At 32.6% G+C, this 26,801-nt stretch overlaps 1 protein-coding gene across 12 annotated transcripts in view; it reads left to right on the forward strand.

Moving 5' to 3' along the window:
• GRIK2 (glutamate ionotropic receptor kainate type subunit 2) overlaps positions 1–26,801 on the forward strand; it is a 345,199-nt gene that overhangs the window by 202,708 nt on the left and 115,690 nt on the right. For all 12 annotated transcript variants that reach the window (XM_072926727.1, XM_030267647.4, XM_032747255.3 and 9 more), the window contains 2 exons: positions 675–881; positions 14,477–14,700. In XM_072926727.1, coding sequence (XP_072782828.1) covers positions 675–881; positions 14,477–14,700 — 431 coding nt within the window. The remainder of the gene's footprint in view (positions 1–674; positions 882–14,476; positions 14,701–26,801) is intronic.

Consider the following 26,801-nt stretch of genomic DNA (forward strand, 5'->3'; position numbering starts at 1 on the left):
AGCATTAGAAGATAAATGCTTAAAGAAATTGAATTAATTTTTCATGGAATGTATATCATAGAACTTACTTTTTGAGTAAATGTTCTCAGGTTTTGCTGCAGTCTTGTAAATGGCAGCCTATGACTTGAAGCAATGGAGAAGTAGGTGCTTTAACTAACTTTTTCCTTCCCATGTGGGTTTTTTATGTGTTGCCTAACAAAGCATTGAGGAAACAGTTGAAACACTTATATAAATAAAAGTGTAAAATCTAATATGTAAAATATTTGATTGATATGTGGAGATTTAATGAATTTTTTTTCAGTTTCCAAAACATATTGTTTCTGCATTTTAAAAGGCTTGCATTGTCCATCCAAACGGTACATTTTATATTACTGTATAATGCAAATAGTTAAGGAGCACATTTAAATTTAATGTGTATATGCATTCCTTGAAGACATGTCTACAGTGCTGAGAGTGTAATTTTTTCCAAAAGAAACACCACAATCTTTGAAAATATGTTGAGTTCAGACACACACAGCCAAAGCTAAAAGGATTCTAGTTTTCATATTATTTTGTTGTACAGGGAGTGATGTCATGAGTGTATGCATATGTAAGCATATGAGTGTCTACTACTTAAGGCTAAAATGAGAAAAGTGTGGAGCCACCAATTATCCACTCTGTCTTGATTCTTACAGGAAGAGCCATATGTTATGTTCAAGAAGTCTGACAAACCCTTGTATGGAAATGATCGTTTTGAAGGTTATTGCATTGACCTCCTCAGGGAGTTGTCTACTATCCTTGGATTTTCCTATGAGATTAGACTGGTGGAAGATGGAAAATATGGAGCCCAAGAAGATGCCAGCGGACAGTGGAATGGAATGGTTCGTGAACTAATTGATCATGTAAGTTAACTTTTACAAGCTTTCAAATATGCATTTAGACTTCAGAACTTTCTACAAATTTGTAAAATCTTTATGATAATGCCATTTGAATACTACTGTTTTCAAAATGCAGGTGTTTGAAGAATTGATGCAAGTAGATTGGTATATATTATTTCTTTAGCATAGAATTTGTAAAAGAAAGCATCTCTGTTTTGCCCATAGGCAGTGTTTGTTTTGGTTTAGCTCTTCTGTAGCATATGTCTAAGTCAAAATATGAAATAAATAGTACTCAGAATTTATTTTTTACACATGTAAGGGGTTTTATAACAAAATTTTGTTTTATAACAAAATTTACTTCAGCAACACAAGTCAGGTCTCCTTTTCTGATAGCGGATCTGAGATTTTGTCTTAGAGAAATTTCTGTGTGTGTAGTGTAAACTCACACCTCATTTGATATTCATCTTTCTTGAAATTTTACCAATAAAGTGCAGCAAGTAAGACAAAAATTTCAACATATACTGATGGAACAAAGCAATGTCACACCAGCTACCATTACAATTGACTGTAAGTGATTGAGGGAGGTATTACTTCAGGTTCTTCAAAATGTGCTTTCTCAGTTGGTCATGTCAGTCTCATAGAAAAATTTTTGTAAATTTAAAAATTATGCCATTGTTCCTTCCATTGTTCCCTGTTCACTTATTTGGGTGAACTGCTTGATAGCATTTTCTATATAGACATGAGGTCAAAGATTGAGATGAAACATATTCTGCACATCACTGTATTTTAAAATAGAAGACTGTAGTCAATTCAAGTGGAACCTCTTGATGGCAAAAATTGCATGAATCATTTGAAAAAATATTTACTTATCTTGTTTGAATTTGCTTTAAGATTTCAGCAGATGGGCTGAAACATGTTCTAATCAAATTATTCATATTTACTAGGAGGGTTGTGCTTCATGCTTTTCTAATAAATGATAATCTGGTATTGGTGTTGCAACAGATGTTGATTATGCCTGGCTTCACACTTTTAAAAAGAATGTGTGGGAGTATTATAGTTATGTTATCTTTAAATGTGTTTATTTATAATACCTAGTACACATATAAAGAAAACTTATTTAGCTGGATTCTCTGTCCATCTCTATATATGTGCATTTTTACACATGAATAAGTGCATAGGCCTGATAAACTATTAGATTTGATGCTTGTAAGGTAAAATCCTCATCTGGAACTAATTTTCCATGATTGAAGTAGATATTGTGGAAGTATTTATTCAGAAGCAAATATTAATCAGTTTTACACACCTTTTATTATTCAGCCTTAAAGCATTTTTAAGAAAACTCTAATATGGCCTGCTAAGCTTTGCATTAAGATAACCTTGAAATAAAATGCATTTGAACAAGTTGCAGAAGTAAAGTGTCAGAAACAGTAGCTTTCCCCATCCTTCCTCTTGATAATGCAGAATGAAACAGGTAGTCTTTTTTCCATAAATAATATACAACTAAACACGGACTAAAATTTATTTTTATTTATTTATTTTTGTTCTATTCAAATGACTTTTACTTAAGAGTCAGAAAAGTTTAGAGACTGTGTTAGTACACATGGAAAATGTAGTCCAGCTTTCTAATCTGGACCATCATTTTTACTAGTCTCTCTCAATTTTAAAAGTTTTGCTTTAAATTTTTCTCTGGTTTTATCAATTCTTACTTTGTAATGTATTTGAATATATACAATCTATTTGAATACATGCAATCTATTTGAATATATGCAATTTATTTATACACCTGTGCCTTTTATTTACATGCATGTTATTAGTAAAATTAGGTGCATTTTACTAGCAAACAACACTTTATACCTAAAAAGTGAGGCAAAAGAATTTAGTGAAGAACTCCAGACAGTTACCACATAGGGTGTTTCTATATGGTTAGTACTTCACATGCTACATTAGCTTCCCAGCCCTTCTTTTCCATTAGAGAATATTTTTAAATTGTCATAAAGGTTTTCTTTCCTATAAAGTAATTTAATAAACTCAATTTGTTTATTTTTTAAAGGTTAAAAGATTCTATATTTTTCAACTATAGTTTCTAATTAAAATAGACTACAGAATAAAGATGGTTCTTAAAGTTCCATAGCAGTTAAATCGATTGAAAAAGGTTTTAAAACATTTTTTTTTCTCTTTCTGTTTTGGTTTCTTTTTGTTTGTTTGTTTGTTTTATCTGTCAGTCAAGTTCAGAGAGAATGGTCACTCTGCTGTAGTATATATGTTTGCAAGGGTAACATGTGAAATGCATAATCCAGGAATAAATTAAATGGATAATTTGGTATATTATATGTGTAGAAAGCAAAATGCACCATTTATATAAAAATTAAAAGTACCAAATAAATCTAAGATTAAAATAAACTGTTTAAATCAGTACTTAGTCACTTTGCATAATTACTGGGGCTCGAAAATCTAAATAAAATAAAGATATCTCTGTCTGAGTTGAACTTAACATATCATGTCAGTCTCAGGATTTAAATTTTATAGTACAAAAAGAAACTGAAGTGTTTACATCAGGCTCTGTTTGTTTTCAATCTTCTTTCCCATAGTTTGCTCATGTTTCTTGTTTCCTTGACTGTTTTACTTAGAGTTCACACCTGCATTCTTATATCCGTCTCCAAGAATAAGTAGTTTTGTTTTGAAATTGTGGTAAATGCTGTCAGTGAAAATTAGTATGATTCCTTCCCTTTGACAACTGAATATGAATTCTTGTTGGGAAAAACACACTGGTCTCTAGAGTTGCAAATGTAAGACAAATATTAGCTAGGGCAGCAAACACAGATGACATTTCTCTATGAATAAATTTTGAGTTGAATTTCTCCACTTAAACATTTTGCTTTCTTTCCCACAATCTTTCATTGAGTATTTTACCCTCTTCTCAGGTTAGGTCACCATATGAGTGTTACATATTTAAGGGAGAAGGAACTAAGTTCCAGGAATCTCCATTCTTTATGGATGAATTCTTCATAAAAAAGTATTCTTTATACTGACTTCCTGCCTTTGGTTCAAAAACTTTATGAAAGGACAGATTTACTGAACAGGTTTTGAACTGAATCATAAATTCTGGAGAATTTCAGGTTGTTCTTAAGTGCTAAAAGTTGTCATGTCACTGTATTATATTGCATGTGACATATAGTTTAAGCATGTAAATTATATTCCAATATAGCTATCACAGACAGATAAAATCAAAATATGTAATTTATTTTTAGAAAATTAGACATCCTACTTTACAGATCCAAAAGTACTTAAAAAAATTCTTTACATTGGGTTCCAAAACAGGAAAAAACTATTGTTTTATACTTTGAAGGAGCTATAAATGAAAAATATGTATAATAATAAATTATTTCCACTGGAAAATAATTTATTATTATACATACATAATTAAAAATAATTACTTTGGGGGGATTCTTTGGATGATTTTTCTACAGCACAAAGCTTATGCACTACAAATAAACTTCAAGGTTTGCAGATCTTTTATGATTCATAAATAATTACAAAAATGGTCCAATTTTTAGATCATGATTGCTCTTCGATCATATGTGAGAATTAAATTAGAATTGTCTTTTCTCTAAGAATAGGATTTTCAGCTTGGAGGCATTTTACACAGTTGAACATTTAGAAAGATAATAACTGACTGTGTAGATGTTTGGTTCCTTCCTTTTTGAGCCAGGGAAATTTTACTTTCTTCCACCTTTTTCTTTATTTCATTTCAAGTACCATTTCATCATATTGTTTGGATTCTACCTCTTTCCTTCTTACTTATAGGAAACCCTCTTGTAATTTTCATGCAAAAGGTCCGACAGTTGAGATTTTCAATTCAATGGAGGATAATTTAGCCATGGCTCTTTTATTAGTGAAAATCTCAGAAGACTTGATGGTAAAAGGCAATTAGAGGATCTTTAGGAAAGGAAGGAAGGAAAGAAGGAAGGAAGGAAGGAAGGAAGGAAGGAAGGAAGGAAGGAAGGAAGGAAGGAAGGAAGGGCGGGCATTGGTTGACTATCATTTAAAGCACCACCTCTGCTTCATGGCTTTCCCATTTTATTAGTGGAACTAGAATCTGCAACTGCATTTCAGGTGTCAAATGATGAAAAGTTCACTCATGCTAAAGGTTTTCTATATATAATAAATTTTATCTCTGATGCTTTGAGGAGTAATAAATCATAAAAAACAGTGTTTTGGTAAGTCTGCAGCTCAGCTATTGATGTTTGAACCAGCAGCTCTGGTGAATATACATAGATGGTAAGCTGAATGACTACTGATTTCCACTAACCCTGTTTTAATGTTGTTTTTCTAGTATCTTGGTATTTTATTTTTACTTCCTCTCCTAAAAAAAAAAAAAAAAGACACAATTCACTTTCCTGTTCTCTCTGAAAACAAAATTAAAAAAATGTAAAACAGAATAAATGTTGCTGATTTGTTTCAATTTTATTTTCCTTATTTGTTTGTATTTTCAGCTTTTTAATGTTTTGTCTATAATTTTTCTCTTTCCCCATTTTTCTGTTTAGCTATTTGAAATCCATCTCTTATGAGTGCATTTTTATCCTTGGTATTTATTTATTTACCTTGCAGATTAAGCATAAACATTCTATGATGAAGCTCTCCTCTGAATTTTCAGTAATCATTATTATTTACATTTATTAAGCTATGTTGGAAGTCCAGCACAATCATCTCTTATTAAAAAATATATTACAACTTCTTCCAGTTATTCTGTATTGATATAGCATCCATGACTATTTAACTGTTAAGTGCCTGTAACATACCTTTCATGTGTGTTTTTGCTGTTTTAAATATTCATATTGGCTTCCAGTTTTTATTGTTTATGTGATTTCTTTCCTCATTAAAGTAGCATTTCACTTCTGTGTGAAACATGTCCTGGCATCACAGGATAATTTCTTATGGTAATTTGTAATATGCCAGAAAATATCACTTGTCCTTTTAGTGCTTTTCTGTCTAATTGCTAATGCATTAATCCACAACTTCAAGTACTCTGACCTTTTATTTCCAAAGTAATTTGTCTCAAGATGAATAAACATCAGTGTATCCCTGACAAGCAACTTGTTGTATCTCATCTGTTGCTTGAGATCCTGTTTTTCACTTAAAGCAAACTGTATATATTCATAGACTCATAAAACCTCTCTTCATATATTTTTCATGTCTGAATTTATCAATGTAATTCACTCAAATATGCCATACTATGCACCTTCTGTTCCTTTTTAGTTTATTAGTTTGTTTTAAAGTAAAGGATCAAAGAGATGGTCTTCTACATGACAATACAATTTCATTTCAAACCAACAGCTAAATATTCATCTCTATGCTCACAAGTTGACAGTTTTCATGGCTACTTTGTCAATCTCTAATAAAGGTTATATATGATATTCCATGGAAAAATGTCTAAACAGATCTTAACTCAGCAAAAGTTATGTAGAAAGTAAACTTCAGGTAGAGATGCATAAATCCACAAAAAAATCCATGGAAATGTAAAAAAAAAGTCAGCAATCTAATATGCCAAAGAAATACTAATCCAGAAGTTTAGACCAAGTTCCCAAACTATGTATTAATTCAGTAAGGAACATATACGTGCATATATGAATTCCCTATTAAATTGTTACTGATTTCAAGTACAGGACAGATGAAGATGCACTTTCCAATCTAACAGCAGTTTTAAGTGAGCAATTTGTTTTCCAAAGAACAAGGAATTTCCAGAAAGTCTTCGTTTAGTAAAGTAAGACCCAGCAAAATTTCTAATAATGTAGTAAGGCATAGAGAATAATAAAGTATTCAAATTTTTCATAAAGGTTTATAAATGCTAATTCATTAGTTTTTGAGCTAATTGTGTCCTATGCTTCCCAAAGAAATTGAATGAAAAATTTTAACTACATTCTCAGTGATTTGACACCAAAATTCGCAGGGGACTTTGACAGTAGGGTCTTCAAAGTGCTCTGAGAGATTTTTGGAGATCTGTACTCCAGGGATAGTTTATTTGAAATTTCTTGACACTAAGAGTAAGTGAATATTACTTTCTTGTTTAGCTGCAATATGCCTATGTATTGTTCTTTTGCAGTTAGAGTGTTATGGACACCCCTTGCTAATGCACTTGGGTTTATACAATGATTAGTTTTCAGTTACAGAGAAATATTGTATAGCAAATAGTTGTAATTAACTTTCACCCTGCTGCCAGCAAAATGAATCATAGCTAATCAAGGCAGTGGCATTAAGTTTTTCAAATGAAACTTCAAACAAACAATACTACTTTAGCTCAAGCATCATCCATGCTTACAGTAATGATTAGGAATTGATTGGATCCAGGGTTAGGGCTGTATTCATAAAAGTATTACATGTTTCATATCCTCATACCTTTATCTGAGCTTTTACTTATGTTGCTGTCATTGTTAATGACAGTAAAGAATGGTAGAAAATAACACTGGGATTTTTGTTTCTATGTGTATGCCTGCTGAAGTGAAGTAGATGAGAAAAATAGAATTCTCTAATAGCAGAGTTAATTTCCATTGGGGCTTATCCCTTTCATTAGGGATTATTAATAATGCTGCAATTGTTCTTTTACTCCTCTCCAAAAAATTTCAACATATCTCCAAGTGAATGTTTCATGAAAGATAGGGAGGAGGGGCTGTGGAAACCTTGAGTATGTCAATTTTCATAGAAACACCATTTTGTTAAAAGAGTTTTAGGATGTGCTTGTGAGAGATGTGTCTCTGGGAATGATGACCGAAACATGTCATCCATACTGTCTGGGGAACCAGAAAGTATGAAGTCTGATCTGTTATTCTCAGGGCAACAGAATTACTCCAGGAAAGAGCAATGACATGTTTCTGTGGTGGCTTTTCCTATTTGAACAGTTTTTTCTTTGTTATTACACTGTACCATTAATATAAGTGTAAATTTCCCCCTAGCTTTTTGCTTTTACATCTTGGAATTATGAAACATTGCAATATTTCAATGACCTTTTGAGGGCCAGAAGGATTACTTTTGAGGGCTAGAAAGATTACTTTCAACCTAACTTGAAGATCATAAGACATGGGAGTGACAGGGCTGAATATTGCACAAGATATTTGAAATAACTCAATTATTTTTTCTATCCAGAAAAACTAAGTTTAATTAGGGAGGTTTTGCTGGCTTAGTACTATAATTCTCAGGCCACTGAAAAGAATTCAGTTGTTTTTGTTTAAGAGAATTATACAAATGTCAAATAAAGTTAAAAAAAGACAGTGGGTGTAGCCTTACATAAGTCCAAAATACAGGAAATAAAACTGATTATGTGTGTCTTAGGAAGAAAATCATGTTACTTTTGATTTTTGTTTGATATTTGATAGACTTTTCAAAAAGGAATTTTTCTGGTAGTAGTTTATAATAAAGATCAATTTTAGTTAAATCTAAGACCCTGGAATCTAATTATTAATTGAGAATTCCAGGAGGTTGATTTTGTCCATATGAATAAGTTTTACTCCATTAATTAATTAAACTGATGAAATTATAGCTTTCAAAAAATTGTTATTTGAGTATTGATAATCAATAAGAGGTAGCATATTCTGCAGTGGTCTACTTCCATCCAAATTATATGCAAAAATGTTATTTGATTCCCTTGTGAAAAACTGTAGATGACAAAGTAATACAGAAAAATGGGATTAAGTCAAATTTGACACAAGTCAAAATTTATTGTGTGATGAAATGAATTCACCAAAACAATTTGATAAAACACCATCCATTTGAGAACAAATGTAAAAAAAATCTCATTTGAGAAATTATGTAAAAATTAAAAGATCTAGGAATTTTTTGTCTTGAGTGCAATAACTGAAATTTTAGGTGACAGCTGGTTAGCAACTGGGAAAAAAACCCAACATTTCCAGGAAGTTGCAGTAAATTTGGAAAGTATGACAATAAAAATGTTTCCTACAAAAATGGAATAAATGTTACCTGTGTACTTTATTTCAAGAAGGTGTGCTTCAGCATGATGTCTAATAATTTTAATGCTTGATAAAAATCTTTAGTACAAAAATACAACATTAGAAAGAGTGTGTAAAACAGCAAAGAACTGAAACATTTTATTATAAATATTCTAATTTTATTTTTTTTCTTTCCTGAATTCTGAGCCACAGACTTGTACATTTCTTTGACAATTTCAGCTTTCTGGGGGTATGTGAATCCTGCTCTTCTAACAATTAGGAGAAATCTTTGTACAAAATTCCTGAAATGAAGTCATAAAAGGTTTTTTTAACTGTTGAAATTAATAGTTACCCATCTCCTGTTACATATAGTTTCATGGTCTGCCACATCTAGTGCTTTTACATGAAATTTGCTTACCTGTTGATTAGACTGAAGTTGGTTCAAAATACTTTAGTGAAAGTGTATTATAAACCAACAGACAGAAACTATATCTGTTTTTAATGAGTACTCATATTGCATCTATTCAGCTATTAAATCTTTTCCATACTGGCATAAGCAAATGAGAAATGACTGGTATAGCCCTGAATAAGAGGAAATAATGTAAATTAACTAATTAGAGAGTTCTTGCTGGTTTAGTACTATCATTTTTCCTTGACTAAACATTCATATAATAACAAAGGAGCAAACAGAAAACAAACCCAAAAGTCAGTTCTAGACAACGCTATGTTGAACAAAACATATGTTTTATCCTATTTAAATCACTGAAGGAAGGATTCCATGTATTCCATACATTCCATTTTTGTCTAGTTGAATTTATATTGAAAGCTGTTTCTATGGTAGTGGACAGAATGCAAATTTCCTCTACAGTACATTTTGCCTTTTAAAAAAAATCTACCTCTAGGTAAATGATCCTGTTGATTTCTAGATCTGGATCCTCTCTAAAAGGAGAGTAGATGTCAAAAATGTAATAATTTCTAGTAGCAGCTTTCCAGGACCTGTAAGGAGGTTATCAAGAAGCTCCATCTGGGCTTTTCACAGAGGAGCCTGGCAGGAAGAGCGAAGGCAACAAGCATAATATGAAAACCTCCAAGAGTGGAAATTGCATAACCTCTCTAAACAGCGTGCTCCACTGCTTGTATGTAGAAACTTTTTCACACTGTGGATAGACAAGCAGTGGACCAGGTTATCTAGAAATCTTATGTAGTCACCTCCCTTGGAGGTTTTCAACAGTGACTGGGTAAAGTGCAGAGCAAACTGTCTCATCCGTGTAAATGCTTTGAACAGAAAATTGCACTAGACGCCTCCTGATCTCTCCCCACTTGAATTGTACTATGATCTTGTGAAAGGTAGTAGAGAAACCATTTCTGTCAAAGTAATTTAAGTGGCTAGTTATAATAAAAATAGTGATAAAGCCCTAATAAGTTCCTAGTGGTTTCAAAGGAAATTAAGATCTTGTGATAAGACCAAAAATTTCTTGTGGGGTATAAAATTTTCTATAACATAACAGCATGAACAAGGCAGTTTAGGATAGACTGTACTCTTAAAAGCAAATTACAGATCTTATCTTTTCAAATCAGTGGCAGGGAAATGCACTTCTGTGAATAGGAATAATGCATAAGGTCTCTGTGCATTAAGAGTGTGTTAGACAGGTTTAAAGAATTGAAGCTGTGCTTTAGCCTTCCACTTTTATCTTGAGGATGCATTTTCTCCAAAGGGAATGTAACTCAAATTCATCTCAGGTTAACAGTCTCAAAAATTTGGGCTGAAGAAGTTTATATATAGACTTAGGGTCTTAGGCTGAGGAAATATATTGGATAAAACAAAATCTTTATAACGTTTTTCCTTAAAAAAAAGGCAAGTTCCTGTATTTTCAAGAATAACTGTAGACAATAAGTGCATTGCTTCCTGTAGAGAAGTAAAATTACTTAAATGTCTTTTCAGTGTATGTACAATTTTGTGTATATTATACAATTACAATATGATTGTACTGACTGGCTGAATAAACAACTGACACTCGATAGTGTATGATTCCCTTTCCATTTTTACTATAAACATTACTAGTTGCTAAATCAATGCAAAATGTTCCAGAAGACTCCATTTACATTGTCTAAAATACTCAATTATTTTGGTGGAATAATGTGTAATTGTAGTCTGTAATTAAAGAAAGCCATTAGCCATTTTATTGTTTCTGTGTCTAGATTGTATTTAAATTCTTCATTCTTTTGAACAAAATAGGTGAGACAAAAACTTTTCAGAAAATTATCAACAATAGAAAATTTAATTGTTTTTCCTCTCCCTCATGTTATTAGTAGAAGCTATGAAATCCTTTCAAATTTTTTTTCCCCCAAAATTATTGTGATTGTTTCTCCAGGTTTTATAGAGTTAATTTTCACAAAAAAGCACAAATTTCTGCAAATACCAAATTTCTGTGCATGCTATGGCCATACACTACTCAACAGTAAAGTGCAGATTTCTTGCTGAACTTATTTGCATCTGCAAGCATAGATTGAATTCAATATAATTTTAAAATCTCTCTTCTTAGAGGTTATGAACCAAATTTTAGCCCTGTACAAATGAAAAAATATCCTCCCTTTTTCTCTTTGAACGCTACTTTATGTAAAATAGTCAGCGAACAAGCTGCTTGGAAGTACAATGTAAGTGAAGAAGCAAAGGAGGATGACTTTAGCCTACCTTAGGCACTTTTGTATCAGAAATGAATCAGGGTTACCTTGAGTTGTTAGTGCATGAACATCCTACAACTACACATGGTAGCAAGACAGGGAAGCTTTATACATGTGTGAAAGCTTATCCTTTGTCCTTACCTTGGTCAGGAAGACATTACAGTCAGGGTTATTCCTACCTCTACAATGGATGAGCTTCAAGGTACTTTCAAGGGATGCTTTACTGCCTTACTGTTCTGATCAAAGGGGTGCTTCACTGCTTAGCTGGTTTGGTCCAGGTCTGGTCAGGAGGTCCTGAGCTCCTGAGGGGTGGGGTGGGACAGGAAAGGAGAGGATCCACAACTACAGCTTCTTATCTGCGTGCAGTCCTCTAGCACATTGTAGAGTAGGCTGTACTGCTCCTCCATTTTTCTCAGGACCACGCCTTTTATTGGAATGTCCTTTTCAGACTGTTTCTAATCCCTATTGTAACATTTAGTTGGCTCAGAATTTTTCTTTGTAGCAACTAGCTTACTTACCTCACCTTGGATGAGGTGTCATAAAAAACTCTTTCATCTCAAAAAAGAGTAAGTGCTATTATGGACTGTGTTTTCAGACAGATGTATATTTTTATTCATTTAAAGAATACATGCATACATTCCTTTTAAAAAATAGAATCATTGATCACTGCCAAGTGAGATGAATAATCTTTGTAATGGAACTTATCAAAAAGCTATTAGGATATACTGGTTTGTTAATGCTGTTAAATGTTAACTGATAAAATACTAATTTTGTACCATTCCTTCCCTCTTTGCCCCTAGAAGTAAACTAAAGAGGATTCTTTTCCTTGTATATCTTCATTATAGCTGACTGTAGGAGAAACTGGTACTGCACTTCTGGAAACTTGGCCCTTGTTTTCTCATAGTTACATATAGTGCTCTTTTCAGAATGAAAGAATTACCAAGAGAATTGAGGATTTGAGATAAAAGATAGTAACAAAAGTTGCATGTGGTAGCATTACATTTTAAAGTTAGTAATTTCCTCAGTTATTAAAGACTTTGGATATTTAAAATTTTTTGTTTGTTTTGTTTTATGCTTAATTTTTCTTAGGTTATATTCTAGTTCAAGAATATTCAAACAGAATTACTCATCTCTGAAGAGAATTTTGAGATGTAAAGTTATGTAAATAAATTTTATATCTGTTCTCCTGGGTTGGAATATCTATTCTATTCTGTCATAGGAGACATATAATTTCTTGATCAGTTATTTTTCTAATTTCATCTGCAACTTGGTTCCACTAAAGATAGCTACAACCTATATTCATTTGTATATGATTTTGTTTCCATCTATTGACCAAGGGTTGGATTTTCCATGGTATTTATTAAAATAAATTGTTATTCATTAAGGTTCTGTTAATATAATAAGACCAAAATTCACATCTACTAATAGCCTTCCAAAAGATCTAATTTATCTGTCTTCAGACTCTTAGGTGAAGGTCTGCTACTTGCCTCACAAACTAATTTTGGATTATTATGTTTGTTAAACATTTATGTGCTGACCTATAACTTTTAATTCAAATTAATTTTAGCTTCTTACTTTACCATTTTCTTTCTACATCAGCTGGAATATCATCAATAATATTCAATCCATAAAAAGTCATCCACTGTGGAATTGAGCCTCGCTGTTTTGATTAATATCTATAAGTTCTTAATACTAATAGAAATGAAGTGCATGTAGTTTTTTTGATCAGTAAACCCTTTCCAAATAAAGTGAACAGTGCCAACAGAGTTTCACATTGTAACTGACTACAGTTTATCTAATAAATGCTCATAACAAGAACAGATCATCAAAGAACTTTGTGTACAGTGAGAAAATAAAAATTAAAGGGAACATTGCATGGAAAATTGAGTGTTACACATTATACACAATATCAAATGAGCAAAAAGTACATAAGTGTATGAATTTGTTTTATTTGGAATCATATCTCTGTATCTTAAAACAGGCATTCTGAAAATGGTATTATTTGCAGCTATGTTACTTGGATATATTACTTGGGTAGCAGTACTCCATGGTAGCTATAGCATTTCTGTCATTACATACCTATATTTTGGTATGGTTTATAGAGAATTCTTAAGTTTACAGCTTTCCAGATCTCGTACTGTAAACTTTCTCACTCTGAATTTTCCTCTTTCTTATGTGCGTATGCACACCCACATACACATACGTACATGCACAGGAGTATTTCAAGAGCTGTTGACAGAGATTAAGAAGTAGATTCTGTAAATTTTTGGTCACTCTGATTTCCATTAAGTTTTGATTAAAAGAATAGCATAAGCCATTTACTAATCTGCTATGAATTATTTCTATAATAACTAAAACTAAATGTTAATTGACAAAATGCATTCAACTGATGATTTCATTTTAAATAGTCCAACTGATGAATAACTATCTTTAAGTTTTGCAGTAATTCCCACAAATGAGTAAGGTCAGTTGTACTTTGTTAAAACATCCTCAGTGACCTTGCAGGTGTAGCATTTTCAATTTTAAACTGATCTTCATTTTGTACCATTTTTGTCCTAAAATAAGAAGAACCACCTCCTGGTCCTTTCCCTGCACTTGTACTAGCATATTCACATCTGCTTCCCAAATATATTTGCTTCTAAAGTACACAGTGAGGGAGTGACAAAGAGAAGACATATGTTTAAATGTACAATAAATAAAGTTTTAAAGTATGTGATAATAGATGTTCATGTTTTCTGCAAGATGCAATATTTTTCTTCACTTGTAGCCCTGTACTAGTGATTTTAATGTTTTTCTAAATGCTATGTCAGCTTAGCAAAGAGGAAGTAGAATAAATCTGTTTCTCTTAATTATAGGGAGAAGAGTTTTAAATTTCAGGCAACCTAGTACAAGGGCAAACATCCTTCATACAAAGTTTGTGTTTTGCATAATCTGATTGTCTGCTTCAGCCTGTTTCTTCTGACTTATGGCCTTTTTCTCTTTTTGTATTTCTGTCAACAGAAAGCTGATCTTGCAGTTGCACCATTGGCAATTACCTATGTTCGTGAGAAGGTCATCGACTTTTCCAAGCCCTTTATGACTCTTGGAATAAGTATTTTGTACCGCAAGCCCAATGGTACAAACCCGGGCGTCTTCTCCTTCCTGAATCCTCTCTCCCCTGATATCTGGATGTATATTCTGCTGGCTTACTTGGGTGTCAGTTGTGTGCTCTTTGTCATAGCCAGGTAACATGTCAACTTTTGTGATTTTTTTGGCAATTGTTACCATTTTTTTCTTACTAATAATTGTCAAAAGTCACAAAACTTTTCTTACTTTCATACTCTTATATTTAAACTTCATGATTTACAGAAGAATAATGATGAGGGTTATCACTATTAATATTCTCCACTGCCATACTAAGTCTCCAGTTTGTTACTGGACTTTTTCCCTATGTCTTGAGTACGTTAGCTAGATTCCTTCTTTTATTTACAAATACAGAGACACTAGAAAGTTTTTAAAATAGTTTTTCCCAATAAGTCTGCATTTAGAAATCCAAGGTTTGCATGTTTTATTTTGTTACTCTGATTTGTTTTTATGCTGTGGTGCTCAATCTCAGTTTGAGTACTTAGCTGCCCACACTAATTCTAGATGTCCAAACTGGGCCTCTACCAGTTGTAATAGTTTGTGTAGATTAGTATCTTTGAAGTAGGACAACAATATTTATTTTTTAATTTTGTGCTAGTTGAAATCTCTGAGATGCTTCACAGAATTTAAAGTCTCCAAATGGAATGTTTTTGGAAGCTTAGTTGAGCTTTTAGGATTAAGGAACTCAATGCCTCAATTGTTAAATTATAAATAGATTTGAAATATAGGGCTCACCGTTTTATCTGGTTTTTTCAACCCAAATGAACAGAAAAAGATATTTTGTCAAAAAATCCAATATGTTTACCATTTCCTTCTTAACTCATTAAGGCTGAGTACAGGTGCTCACATAAATACAGACTTACACATAGCTCTGGCATTTGTCGTGACAACAAAAGGAAAGGTTCAGAACAGTGTATGCAATCTCTTTTCCCCTTGTAATTTTTTTAAATCAAATGCATATGAACTATATTGGCTCTTATCTCTTTAATAAGATGGAGTCTTTTTGTTTGAGTTGATAATGAAATCTCACTTCAGTACTGAGATTTCTGTGATTTCATGCTGTGGTTCACAGTAGAATCTTCATATATTTCTTTTTCTATTGTGTTGTATTTAGTATCAGGATTTTCTATCTCTCTTGGATACTCTCTGTTTAATTTTGGAGAAGTTGTATCATTCCTATATTAGGAAGAAGAAATATTTTTGGAAACCAGTTTAAAGGTAGTTTAGCACCTGTAGATGAAGTACATACAGTATTAATGTAATGTAGACAAATATGAAACATATTTTGTAATGAAAGACTTTACTGTGTACCTTTTTGAAAAGTCTGCTTTAAAGAGCCAGACTTATGATGAAAGTTTCTTGAAAGACCCCTATTTCAGTGGACTATATAACCAGAGAGTACAATCTTTTCTGAGATGCTCCAGAGAATACAATATTTTCTGAGGTGTTCCTGCCATACAGATACCTCTGAAAGCACAGCTGAGCATAAATCACAGCTGTTACCTTGTCAAATGCCTCACGTAAAATATTTATGCATATGTCCAAAAGTTTTAACCCTACTGTTATTACTGAAGGACATATTCAGCATGATGCACAGTGCTTTTGACAGGTAACTCCCACTAATGTTAGTAGGATTTGTATGGCTGAGTTCCTACTTATGCTTTGAGACTGTGCCTTGACACGTTTTTTAGGAAAGATAGATTTTCTTGAAGCCTTTCTTTTTTTTTTATTATTTTTTTTTAATTAAGCTATTTGTCCACTTGAGCTCACTAGCAGAACAGGAAGGAATATTTATTTTTATATAGAAACACTAGATTATAGTGTTTATAAATATAAATATAAATATAATTGATAAATAATGCTGACATTTTTTTCACCTGTCTGTTTTTGTGACAAGCACCATAAAGACCATATGTAATTGGGAGCATTATCTTAATTGTAAAGCAATATGGAGTATACTTTATACTGAGCAGAGAAGTTTTGTTTCTGTAAAATTGTATAAGATATCTTTTTTACACGTAAATTTATACCAGCCTTCATATCTAGAGATTTTTAATATTTCTTAACTGGTACAATCAAATATTGATAACACATTTAGAAATAAAAGATGTAGGGTTATGTAAGACAATCTACAGGTTTTACTCATAATGCAGAATGACTTAATATTATGTGATAGCATTTCATAACATTATTGCTTGTAAGAGGTAACAGGTCTAAATTAAAAGTTGAATTTTCTGCTGAATATTAAGCAGAAACAAAGAACATTATTCAAAAGTTAAAGACCTGTTTGCAAATACAATTCAAAAATTTTATCTGTCATGTAAAGAGAGATTTTTTAAAGTCTGCTGGTGCAGAGGACTTTGCAGCACAGTGATATGTATTTTCAGTACAGGTTATAGGTTAGGTATTGCACAGCTGATGTATTTTCACATCCTGGTGTTGTGAAATTCCTGTACTGCATACCACTAGTTTAAAAAGGTCTACCCAGAGTTTCTTATTAAGAGGATTTATATTCCATAACAATCCTTCTATAATGGATGTTTAACAGTGTTTCATAATAATTAGTGTGTGTTTCATATGTGCCTTTGTTTGGAGCTGTGCTTAGTGTTTTAAGATATAATGTTTTGTAATCACAGCTGATCAGAGTGTTTAGTATAGAATATTTATTTTTAAATTGAGACCTCCCATTTTTGTGTCAAAGGCTTTGTGATGTTATTGTTTCACCATGTCTTCCAAGCAATGTTGGCATGTGAGAGCCTGGTACATTGAAAATGGAAAGTACCATTCTATTGTGTCACTTGGATCTCACTCATTAATTAGTGCTATTGTGATACTTAAGGGAAGATAAAAAAATTAGCAAAAGGTTCAAAAATCTTTAAAAATGAATTGTTGAAAATGCTTCCATAGAAAGAGAAATATAACATAAATCTGTATCAGTCCTGTTCTTAATTTGCAAGAGCCCTGGATTTTCATTCCAATTTGAGAATGATATATAAAGAGCTGTAATCTTTGCACACTCAACAAGACTGGGAAAATATGCAAGCTAGGAAAGATTTATGTGCTGGCTGGAGGGCTTCTCTATTTTATTTTCCTCTTGTAGTTCCCCCCAAAAGACAATTCTACTTTTGAAGAGACAGATTTTGCATTGCACCTCTTAATCTTGTTTGTTGCTGTTGTTGAATCTAAGTAGTTAGGATGGTTAGTCTCTGGAAGTTCCTTGCTTTTTTGTACAGGCTGATGACTGATATATAAACCCTGTCTGCTTGACACTTAGCCTATTCATTTTCTGTGAACTGAGAAATTCATACAGTACTTTTTCCTCTTGTGGAAGTAATAGATCTTTCTGGTGCTAGATAGCATTGTCTTTTTGTGTCTGCTAGCAGTGTCTTGTGTTATCTGAAATCCTGCTGCATTCCCATACCATGCCTTTATGCCTCTGCCTTTATTAATTTATTTGATTTAGAATATCAGTTAAATTCACAGTTTAGATACGATTAGAAGGAAAACTAAGACCTCAATAAAGCACACCAACACATTTTCTGATCTCTATAATCAAAAATCTCAGTTAGTGGAATTTCTTTTTACTTCTGTGTGTTTCTGCAAATCATTGTACCATTTCTAAGCAACATACTGTTTTCTTACAGTAAAGACATAGACATATATTGTCCCTTTTTTTTCCATCAGTCTGAGTACAAGAAAAAGATGCTTCCTATTTCTGGCCTGCAAAATCTAATATGTTGGTTACTGGAGGATCCTTCACTTTCTATGTAGGCATTAGGAAGAAAACCAGTTTTATGTTTTGAAAAATTCTTAATGTGTTTTATTTACATAGGTCTTCCTATAAATTACTTTCAAAGTTAATCTTTAGTTAGGTTTTCTTATGACCATATTGTATATTTGAGTCTCTTATGCATAATTTTAAACATAGATGTTTTTTGTATCTTTTCGAAAAACACAGATTGGAGACTAAGTTCCTTAAATATTTTTATCAAATAATTTTATGACTAATTTATTGGATTTCAAGTTATTCCCTGAAGACTGATGGATTTCTCTGTGTAGTAAGGTCTTTTTTTTCTCTGTGGACATGTCTGTGTCCTAAGGAAGTTTACTCTTAGTGACCTATCTTCAAAACTGGAAGAGATACAGCTGTCTTAGTACAGTACTTCAGTTTTACAGATCAGATGTGAAGCAGATAACCTATCCTGAATAAAATATTCCCCTACTGAGCTCTTGTGCTTTTTACACTGAAGTGTCCAAAGTATCAGTGAGTATTGTGGAAATGTATGTTAAACTGTGCTCACTGCCATAATTGCTATTTTTGAATCATAGGTTGTCATTTTAAAGGGCTTATCTGCCTTTACTTTGTTACATTTTTTATGCCAAGACTTCCTGCCTTATCCTGTCTTTGGAATTATGCTATTCTGCATCTTCTAAGTAAAATCCTTGTGCTGCTTCCAGCTGCCAAAGCATTTGTTGTCACCTATTTTTCCATTTCCTCGTAAGCACTAATTAGAGCACAATAAACATTGTGTCATCAACAAATTATATTTTTCTCTTAACAGCTGGAATAAAGCATAATTAAATAAGACAAGTCCTAAAAGGTCTCCACACATTTATCTTACTCTTTTCTCTGTGAAAAAGCTTGGGAATAGCCTGCTGCTTCAGAGTGTAACAGATGCCTGGGCATTAAGTCTCTCTGGAGTGCATGTATATCCTTTTACATCTCATCAGTCTTCATTTTCATTTTATATTTTTGTTCAGCTGATTTCTGTCCTTAACCTTGCCTGGTTGATTTTGAAACTACCTCTTGAATGCTACCTTTGTGGAAAGGAATGAATGAGAGAATGAGAGGAAATTATTATTCCAGTTACTATGGAGCGCTGGTTCCTATATTACTATGTTGATAATTAACCAAGTTGTAAGTTAGCATATCTGCCCTTTATTTTTAACAAGCTTTCTTTCTATGAGAATTTTTTTCTCCTGAAGTCTCCCCAGAGAACTACAACATATGCTATGAGGTGTTTTCAGGAATAGATTCATCATCCTATAGGGCAATCCAGATGTCAACACGGAAATATGCTTCTCTTATAATCTTAGAGTTTTAAGATAGTTTTGGCTCAATTGTAATGCAAAGTATTAATTTTTCCTCTGTTGCAGTACAAGTATAATGCAGTTGTCACTCTCCTGTAAAATGTTGTGCAAGTAGACAAGGCTAAAAGTATGCCAAAAATCACACACTTACCAAAATTGTTCCACAACAATTATTTCAAAACAGAAAATTTTATTTCTTTGCAATCAAGTTGCACCTTTAGACCCTTAGCTGATTGCTTCCAAAAGATTCTATATAGTCTGCTTCTTTTCATATAATTTTTTGCTGGTTGAAAAAGCAAATGCTTGCTAATGCTAGAGATCATACTTACTGTGACAAAAAAAAAAAAAATTAACTGTGCCTGCCTCTGGAACACTGAGTTTATTTTTGTCAAGTGTACCTGGCAGATTGCATGGCAAGAATTTTTCTATCTCTCTGATGGATTTTTAAGCTTTTCTTATTAATTGATATATTTGTGTAACTATACCAAGAAATCCTTTGTGAGAATGTTCTAGAAAACTTATTTGCTGAACTAAATTTCTTCTCCTTTGCATGAGAACTGAGAAATTTTAATTTTAGAATTCTAACATTTAAATGAAGTTCTAATAAATGAGGTAATATAAAGAAGACACTGCAGTTATATCTTATAAAATTTTTTACACTCATAAGCAAATTATTAAGAACTTTTTTTTACTTAGTCTATCCTGCTAAATGTTATAATGATGAAATTGTACAGTCATCCTATCTGGACAGCAGTCACTGGAAATATTGTGAGCAAGACTTGTCCATGTTATTTAAAATATTCTCAGATACTTCTAAGTAAGCTTTAACTTGGTTAAATAATTTATTGTGCCATTTATATTAGCATAAACCTATAATTAGTAACAGTATTTGAGTAATTAATAATTTTCTGTGGCTAGCACACAGAGCTGAGGATCTGTCTCATTTCTATATAAAAACTGCAAAAAAAACTTGGAATTATAATTCCTTCTCATAATCATCATCTAGGTTGTGTAATTGTTTTGAGAAGTTATGATTTAAATCAGCATCAGTGCTATAAAATCTAAATGTTTTGGAGGAGGATACAAGGCTTAAAGTAGGACACGTATAGCAGTAAGTTAAGTGACAATGTCTCACTTTGCATTTTGACACTTGGAAGAATGCTTTGATCTCTCTGACTCCTCCAGAAGAAATGTAATGTTAGTTTGTCAAATTTATAGTTTATAAATAAGCAACCCAGTATGGATCTTCATCCTAACCCCTCAAGGTTTGCTTGAAACACTTCTGAATAATTCCAATCTTCTTCAGCTGTTCAAGAAGAAACAAGACTTCCAGGAAGTTTATGAGTCTACACACAAGCACAATATCTACATAATAACCCCTATTATAATACTGTTAGAGATCACAGTAAGAGAAAACTTCTCTTTTAAACTTCTTAACCTCCTCACATTTTAGGGGTAAAAATCCCCAGTTCTCTAAATCCTTGCTATATTGGTGGTAGATCAATCTGAAATCCCAACTTCTACTTGCCCTGCAGCAAAACTATGAAGAAATTGCTGCCAGCAAAATAACTGAAATGACTTTACCGAGGTTGGCTGAAAAAAACATAACCCACTGCTTTAGTAGTCCAACAGAAAATATAGTAATCCCCATTGTCTAAATCTCTACATCCATGTTTAAGAAGAAAATATATTCCCTTGGAGAGAATAAATTCTGGATTCCTATGTGAAAAAACTGATTTTTTTCCCTACCTCTCATGATACAGGTATTTTGGGAAAGCAGTAGGTTTGGTGACTTGGCTCTCAAGGAAATTACCTTGTAATATACATTTTTGTCCAACTGCTTCACCAGTATGTTTTATGTTAATTTTTGTTCCTTTGTAGATTATCCTAATCAGATTTTATTTTTTTGTTAATGAAGATTATAGAAGCATCTTAATGATGCTGTCTAGAATAGAAGATGGCCTAGAAATGCCATCGTTTCTGTTATTTTTTTTTCTCATTATTCTGAAGATATCACAAGGCTCTACAATTCATTACTATTTACCCTAGAACCTAGGTATTTTTAATGGCTACGCTGAATGATAACTCTACTCATCCTTAAGGAATTTTGTGTGTCTTACTATCAGCAACTCAATCTCTTCATTCTCACACACACATTATTTAAATACCCATTCTGACTTTACTTTTATGACTCCCTACATGGAGGTGATTACATATTTTAAAACATATATTTCCTTTCTATATTGATGGAACATTGCTATGCAGCCTTTCTTAGAATCTGAGGGCATTTATGGAAAGGCGTTTCAGAAGTCATGTTGAACTGCTTTTCATTCTGTGAGCTCTTCTTTGTTTCAGTTATTCATTTACATATTTCACTGAGTATTTGACTGCCCAAACATATCAGGATCTTAAATATACTTTTGAATCTCAACAGTATCTTGAATCTTAAGATCTCAATGATGTTTACTAAAGCTCTTGGAGAGGATTCAGTTGGATAAACCATCTTCACTAGTAAGATCTTCTAAGTTTCCATTTGTGAATAGCTGATGAAATTATGAGTGTACTCAGTGGCCTTCTATTTTGATTTTTGACTGACTGGAATTGTTCTACCTGATCCATTGTGTTTCACAGAATTCATTGCTAGACATCTGTCTGAATGCCATTCACTTTTTATCTAAATCATTATTTCTAACTGCCTGTGACTGCTCAATAATTACATTTGCATTCCCTTAATCTTTAGAACAAGCTCAGAGATGTTGAAAGATATTATGCCACACTCTATTGTCATTTTTTTTTTTTTCAGACATGTAGTCCTGTCTTACACACTCATAATTGAGATTACATGCCCAGTTTCCTGTGACTTTATTTTTGTACACTCTATGGCCAAGTCAAAATGTTATAAACATATATGCCCTGAAAATTGTTTTTGAAAGTATCTCTGCAGTCAAAACAGTGATATTTCTCATAAAAGACTTGTAATTGTCTTTAGATAATTGGGTTTAACTGAAAGCAAAGTAGATGTCATCTACCTAATTTTGTGTTTTCAAATGTCTTGGATAAACAATTTCCATAAGTGAGTCAATATCTGAAGATTGTTTTGTCTAGAGTTCTATGACAGCACACAAAATAATGTTTCATACTTACTATGGGCAGTGATTTGTTAATTTCTTTGTACTGTAGTAACATCCATTAACAAATTATGCCATAGTCCATGCTTCTAAAATACCATCTGAGGAAAATTTTTTTTTTAGTTTTGAAAGATTGTTTACGGTGCAGGGGTCCATCCTTATTTTTATCAGCCCTTGCTAATTGCCAGCATATGGGAAGCGCATGGGAAGTATATTGGATTGCATTTATGAAGCAGCTTGCTTGAAAATAAGTTGAGTCTCCAGAAAAAGTGCTGCAAATTCAGTATTTTTGAAATCAGATAATTTAATTCTGTTTCATAAAAAGTAGCATGGGACATTAAATGTGCCTAAACAGAAGGGTTTCTCTATAAATGTTTTTAAAGGTAAAATGATCCTTTTAAGAAAGGTCAATGCCTGTTGTATTTTTGGAGTGAGGGGACAGAAGGTTTATTTGCTTTAATTGAGGTTTTGTTTATTTCATGTGTTTTATTCTGGCATGCATAGTATTTGTGAGGAGAAGGAAACTGTAACTCTCACCATAATACACAACAGCATTTTTCTCATGAGATATGCAAAACCTCATTCTCATGAGATATGTAGTCCCTCTACTTAAAGAACAGAACACAAGGATCTATTGGAATGGAAATAGTCAAGGATCCAAGGTACCACAGTGTTTTCAAAAAATTTTCCTAATAATTGGTGTGAGTACTAATTTGAAAATGTGTGAGTTAGCTGATTGAGTGATTCCTTTTCCATTAGCACCAGCGTCTGAATTTACTGAGTACCAGATATCTTAGTAAATTAATTCATCCAGCAGCGGAACTGTTGGGTGGTATTTTGTTTGCTTGTTTGTTTTGATTTGGTTTGTTGTTGTTTTGGTTTGTTTGGTTTTTTCCCCCCAAACTCAAACCAGAAAACTGATGTAGGAGACATTTTATTTATTGAAGTAATTTCATGTATGCATCCTGCTTGGACTGCTTGACTAACAGTGAACAGTCTCCTCATAAAAAAAGTAGGTGAAGGAATGGAAAATTGAATGTTAGGAGTCATGGTTTCTATTTACCCTTCTTCTGGAGGACCCAGAAAAATAAAATAAAATTGAGCAAAATTGGCTGAAGGATTGAAAAGCAATTTTTATGCTAAATAAGCCAAACATATAAAAAAGATCATTATATTTTTGCAAAATATGTGGACCTATGTGCAATAAATTTATTTAATCTAAATTAAGAGGGAGCGGTAAACCATTGGAAGAAAAGTCAAGATGATACGATGGTTATTAACCTTGAAGAAAATTCTAGGAACAGATGTTCAGTGGAATGAAATAGTAGTTTAGGTAAGATAGTATTTCAGAGTTCTCTATTCAATTATTTGGTTTCAGGATTGCTTGAAGGAAAGGAAAACTTGGGTAACAAAAGTATTTTATGAATTTTACTCCTTTATTTTCTATAATAGACCTTATACTGTTACATAATGTTAAAAATGCAACTGCAATTCTCAAGTACTTTTAGATGTATGTAAGTGCATAGTCAATCTTCCGATTGTTTGGAGTGATGGAACATGCCTGTTAGATTCTAAGGGTTTTTTGTTCTGTTTTTTTCTTTCTTTCTTTCTTTCTTTTAAATAAGCACAGGTTTCTGACTTCAGAACCAGAGTAATTTATTTTTTAATTTTAATTTAGCTAATGCAAAGTTTCTAAATCTATTTTCTCTCAATCATCATTGTCTATTATATTCTGAGAAATAAATTGAAGTAAATGTTTAAATATAACTAAATAGAAGGAAAAAAAAAAAAAAGAAAAACCTAAAACAAACCAAAATAAAATTAACAGAACTCTATCTCTTTGAAAGATAGAGCATTTATTTATTGGAGGAAAAAATTATTAAACTTAGGTCATGGTTAAACATTATACTTCAAACCAGAAGCATATCTTTAAAAGCAGTAAGGGAATAAAAAGTGAATATTTATTGACTTTAAATGTTATTCAATATATAGAGAAAAATAAGATTTTTCCATACAAGTTCTTGTAGACAGAAAGGGGAACTGTTACAGACAGGGGAATTATTTATCTCTGGGTCTTTCTGATTTAGCTGTTTCCAGCTAAATTCCAGCTTTTTCTTATGCAAGACTTCCACCTCTAACTCATTAGAGAGTATTAATCATTTAAGCATTGAAAGGGCTTGATCAGAAACCAGTCTGAATAAATAAGTATGATAACTGGTTTTGATACTGAAATGAAATCTGTAGTGTGTCCTTCAAGCATTTCTGTTTTATGTATGGAAGTCACTCAGTGGTAACTCAAATGATGGTGAAATTGCTTTCGTGTAAATCCACTCACACATTTTCGGGCTTAAGAATTGTGGGTGCCTTTTTGTTGTGTTGTTTTTTTTGTTTGTTTGTTTTTTGTAATTTATTATAGTGTTATCAAAAATTTTGTCTTAGGCAATAAAGGTATCCTTCTTATGGGAAAATTATTCAACAACATTAAAAATTTTGAGTGCTGAAGCCAAAAATCCCACATTAGTTAAGGGATATAGGTTATTTTATTAGAAAATACTAAGTGTTTACAATATCAAAAAGTTTGTCGTTAATAATTCTTACAGCAGATCAGAGAAAAGCTTAAATATAAGTATTTTTTAATTAAATAGGGTTGTTTTTGCACATCACTCTCATGATACTGTTTGTTTTGTTTTGTGTGGCCATTAGACATATGGCACCTTCGCTTGCCATTTAAGATTTACATAAACTCTTTACAACAGATAGCCACTAGCTGTGAGAAAGACACACGAAGACAATGTTTCTTCAGCTTGATGAGATAATTAATGTAATTTCAGAAGACTAAAGATAGCAAACCACCCAGATCTACTATCTCTTTCCATTTTGTTTTCTTCTTTTCTCAACTATGTGGGGCAGGAATGCTGCATGGAAAACTTCTTATAGGGTGAATAGTGAAGTGGTAGATTGCAAAAGAAAGTTATATGTCTTTCCATTCTTCCAGATATCCTTGCTCTTTCTTTGGAGAAATGGCTTTAGCTTTACGCAGAACAGGATGTCAATTTGCTTTTAACTTATCTTGTTTGTAGAAGTAAAGGTATAGTGTTCTGTACTATAGAACTGCCACCAGGGATATCAAGCAGTTTTCAGCTAATAGGTAGTACAGAAATTAGTTCATATTCTGGAGAAATTTTCTTGGTAGATATTTTGGAGGGAACATCAAGAGGCTTAGAATGTAATGAAGGTTCAAAGAAATTCCTTTGGAAGGAATTCCACTGCTTAGAAAATTCTCTGGTTTTGTGGCTGACACAATGCAACCAATGAGCCCTGTCCAGAAGAAAAATGGAAGCAGGCTGCAGAATTTTTTGCATTGCACTGCTTTGCTGTGTGCACAGAGCACGGCAAATATAACATCAAATTGCAAAAATACCTAAAAAGGCTACAAAATTGTCATATTTATCCTCCACAGACTTTTCTCTCTTACTTTCTCTCTCTTCACCTCTTCTTCTAAATGAGCATGTTAGAGGAGAGTCAGTACTTAATCTTTTCAAAATCTGGTCAGTGTGCCCTTCATTTACAGCAACGAAAGGAATTTTCACCTTGCTTCAAATGTAACTGTAATTGGATAAGTTACTCAGTAGATGCATACCAGAGTTCTCCATAACTTTCTGCTCAGCTGCTGCTAGAAGCACAGTTCTGAATTAAGCTTAAAGGTTGATGGGGATTTTTAATGTTCATAGCACCTTCCTCATCATCACTCTATGCTGTACAGTCATTTGTGCCTGAACAAAAGCAAATGTCAACACCAGCAGGAGTGATGGTGTTGTGCCTCTATGCACACTTATGACTCCACAGGTAAAAGCAGTGGAGGTTTCTGGGTGGTAGGGGAGGCTTGATTGGGCTTTCCTGTAACACAGGACAGCTTTCAGATCATCACCGAGCTGGTGATGTCATGTTGTTACATAGCCAACACCAAATACTTGTTGTTTAAA

This window comes from Taeniopygia guttata, chromosome 3, assembly GCF_048771995.1.
Source record: "Taeniopygia guttata chromosome 3, bTaeGut7.mat, whole genome shotgun sequence".
NCBI classification, from domain to species: Eukaryota; Metazoa; Chordata; class Aves; order Passeriformes; family Estrildidae; genus Taeniopygia; species Taeniopygia guttata.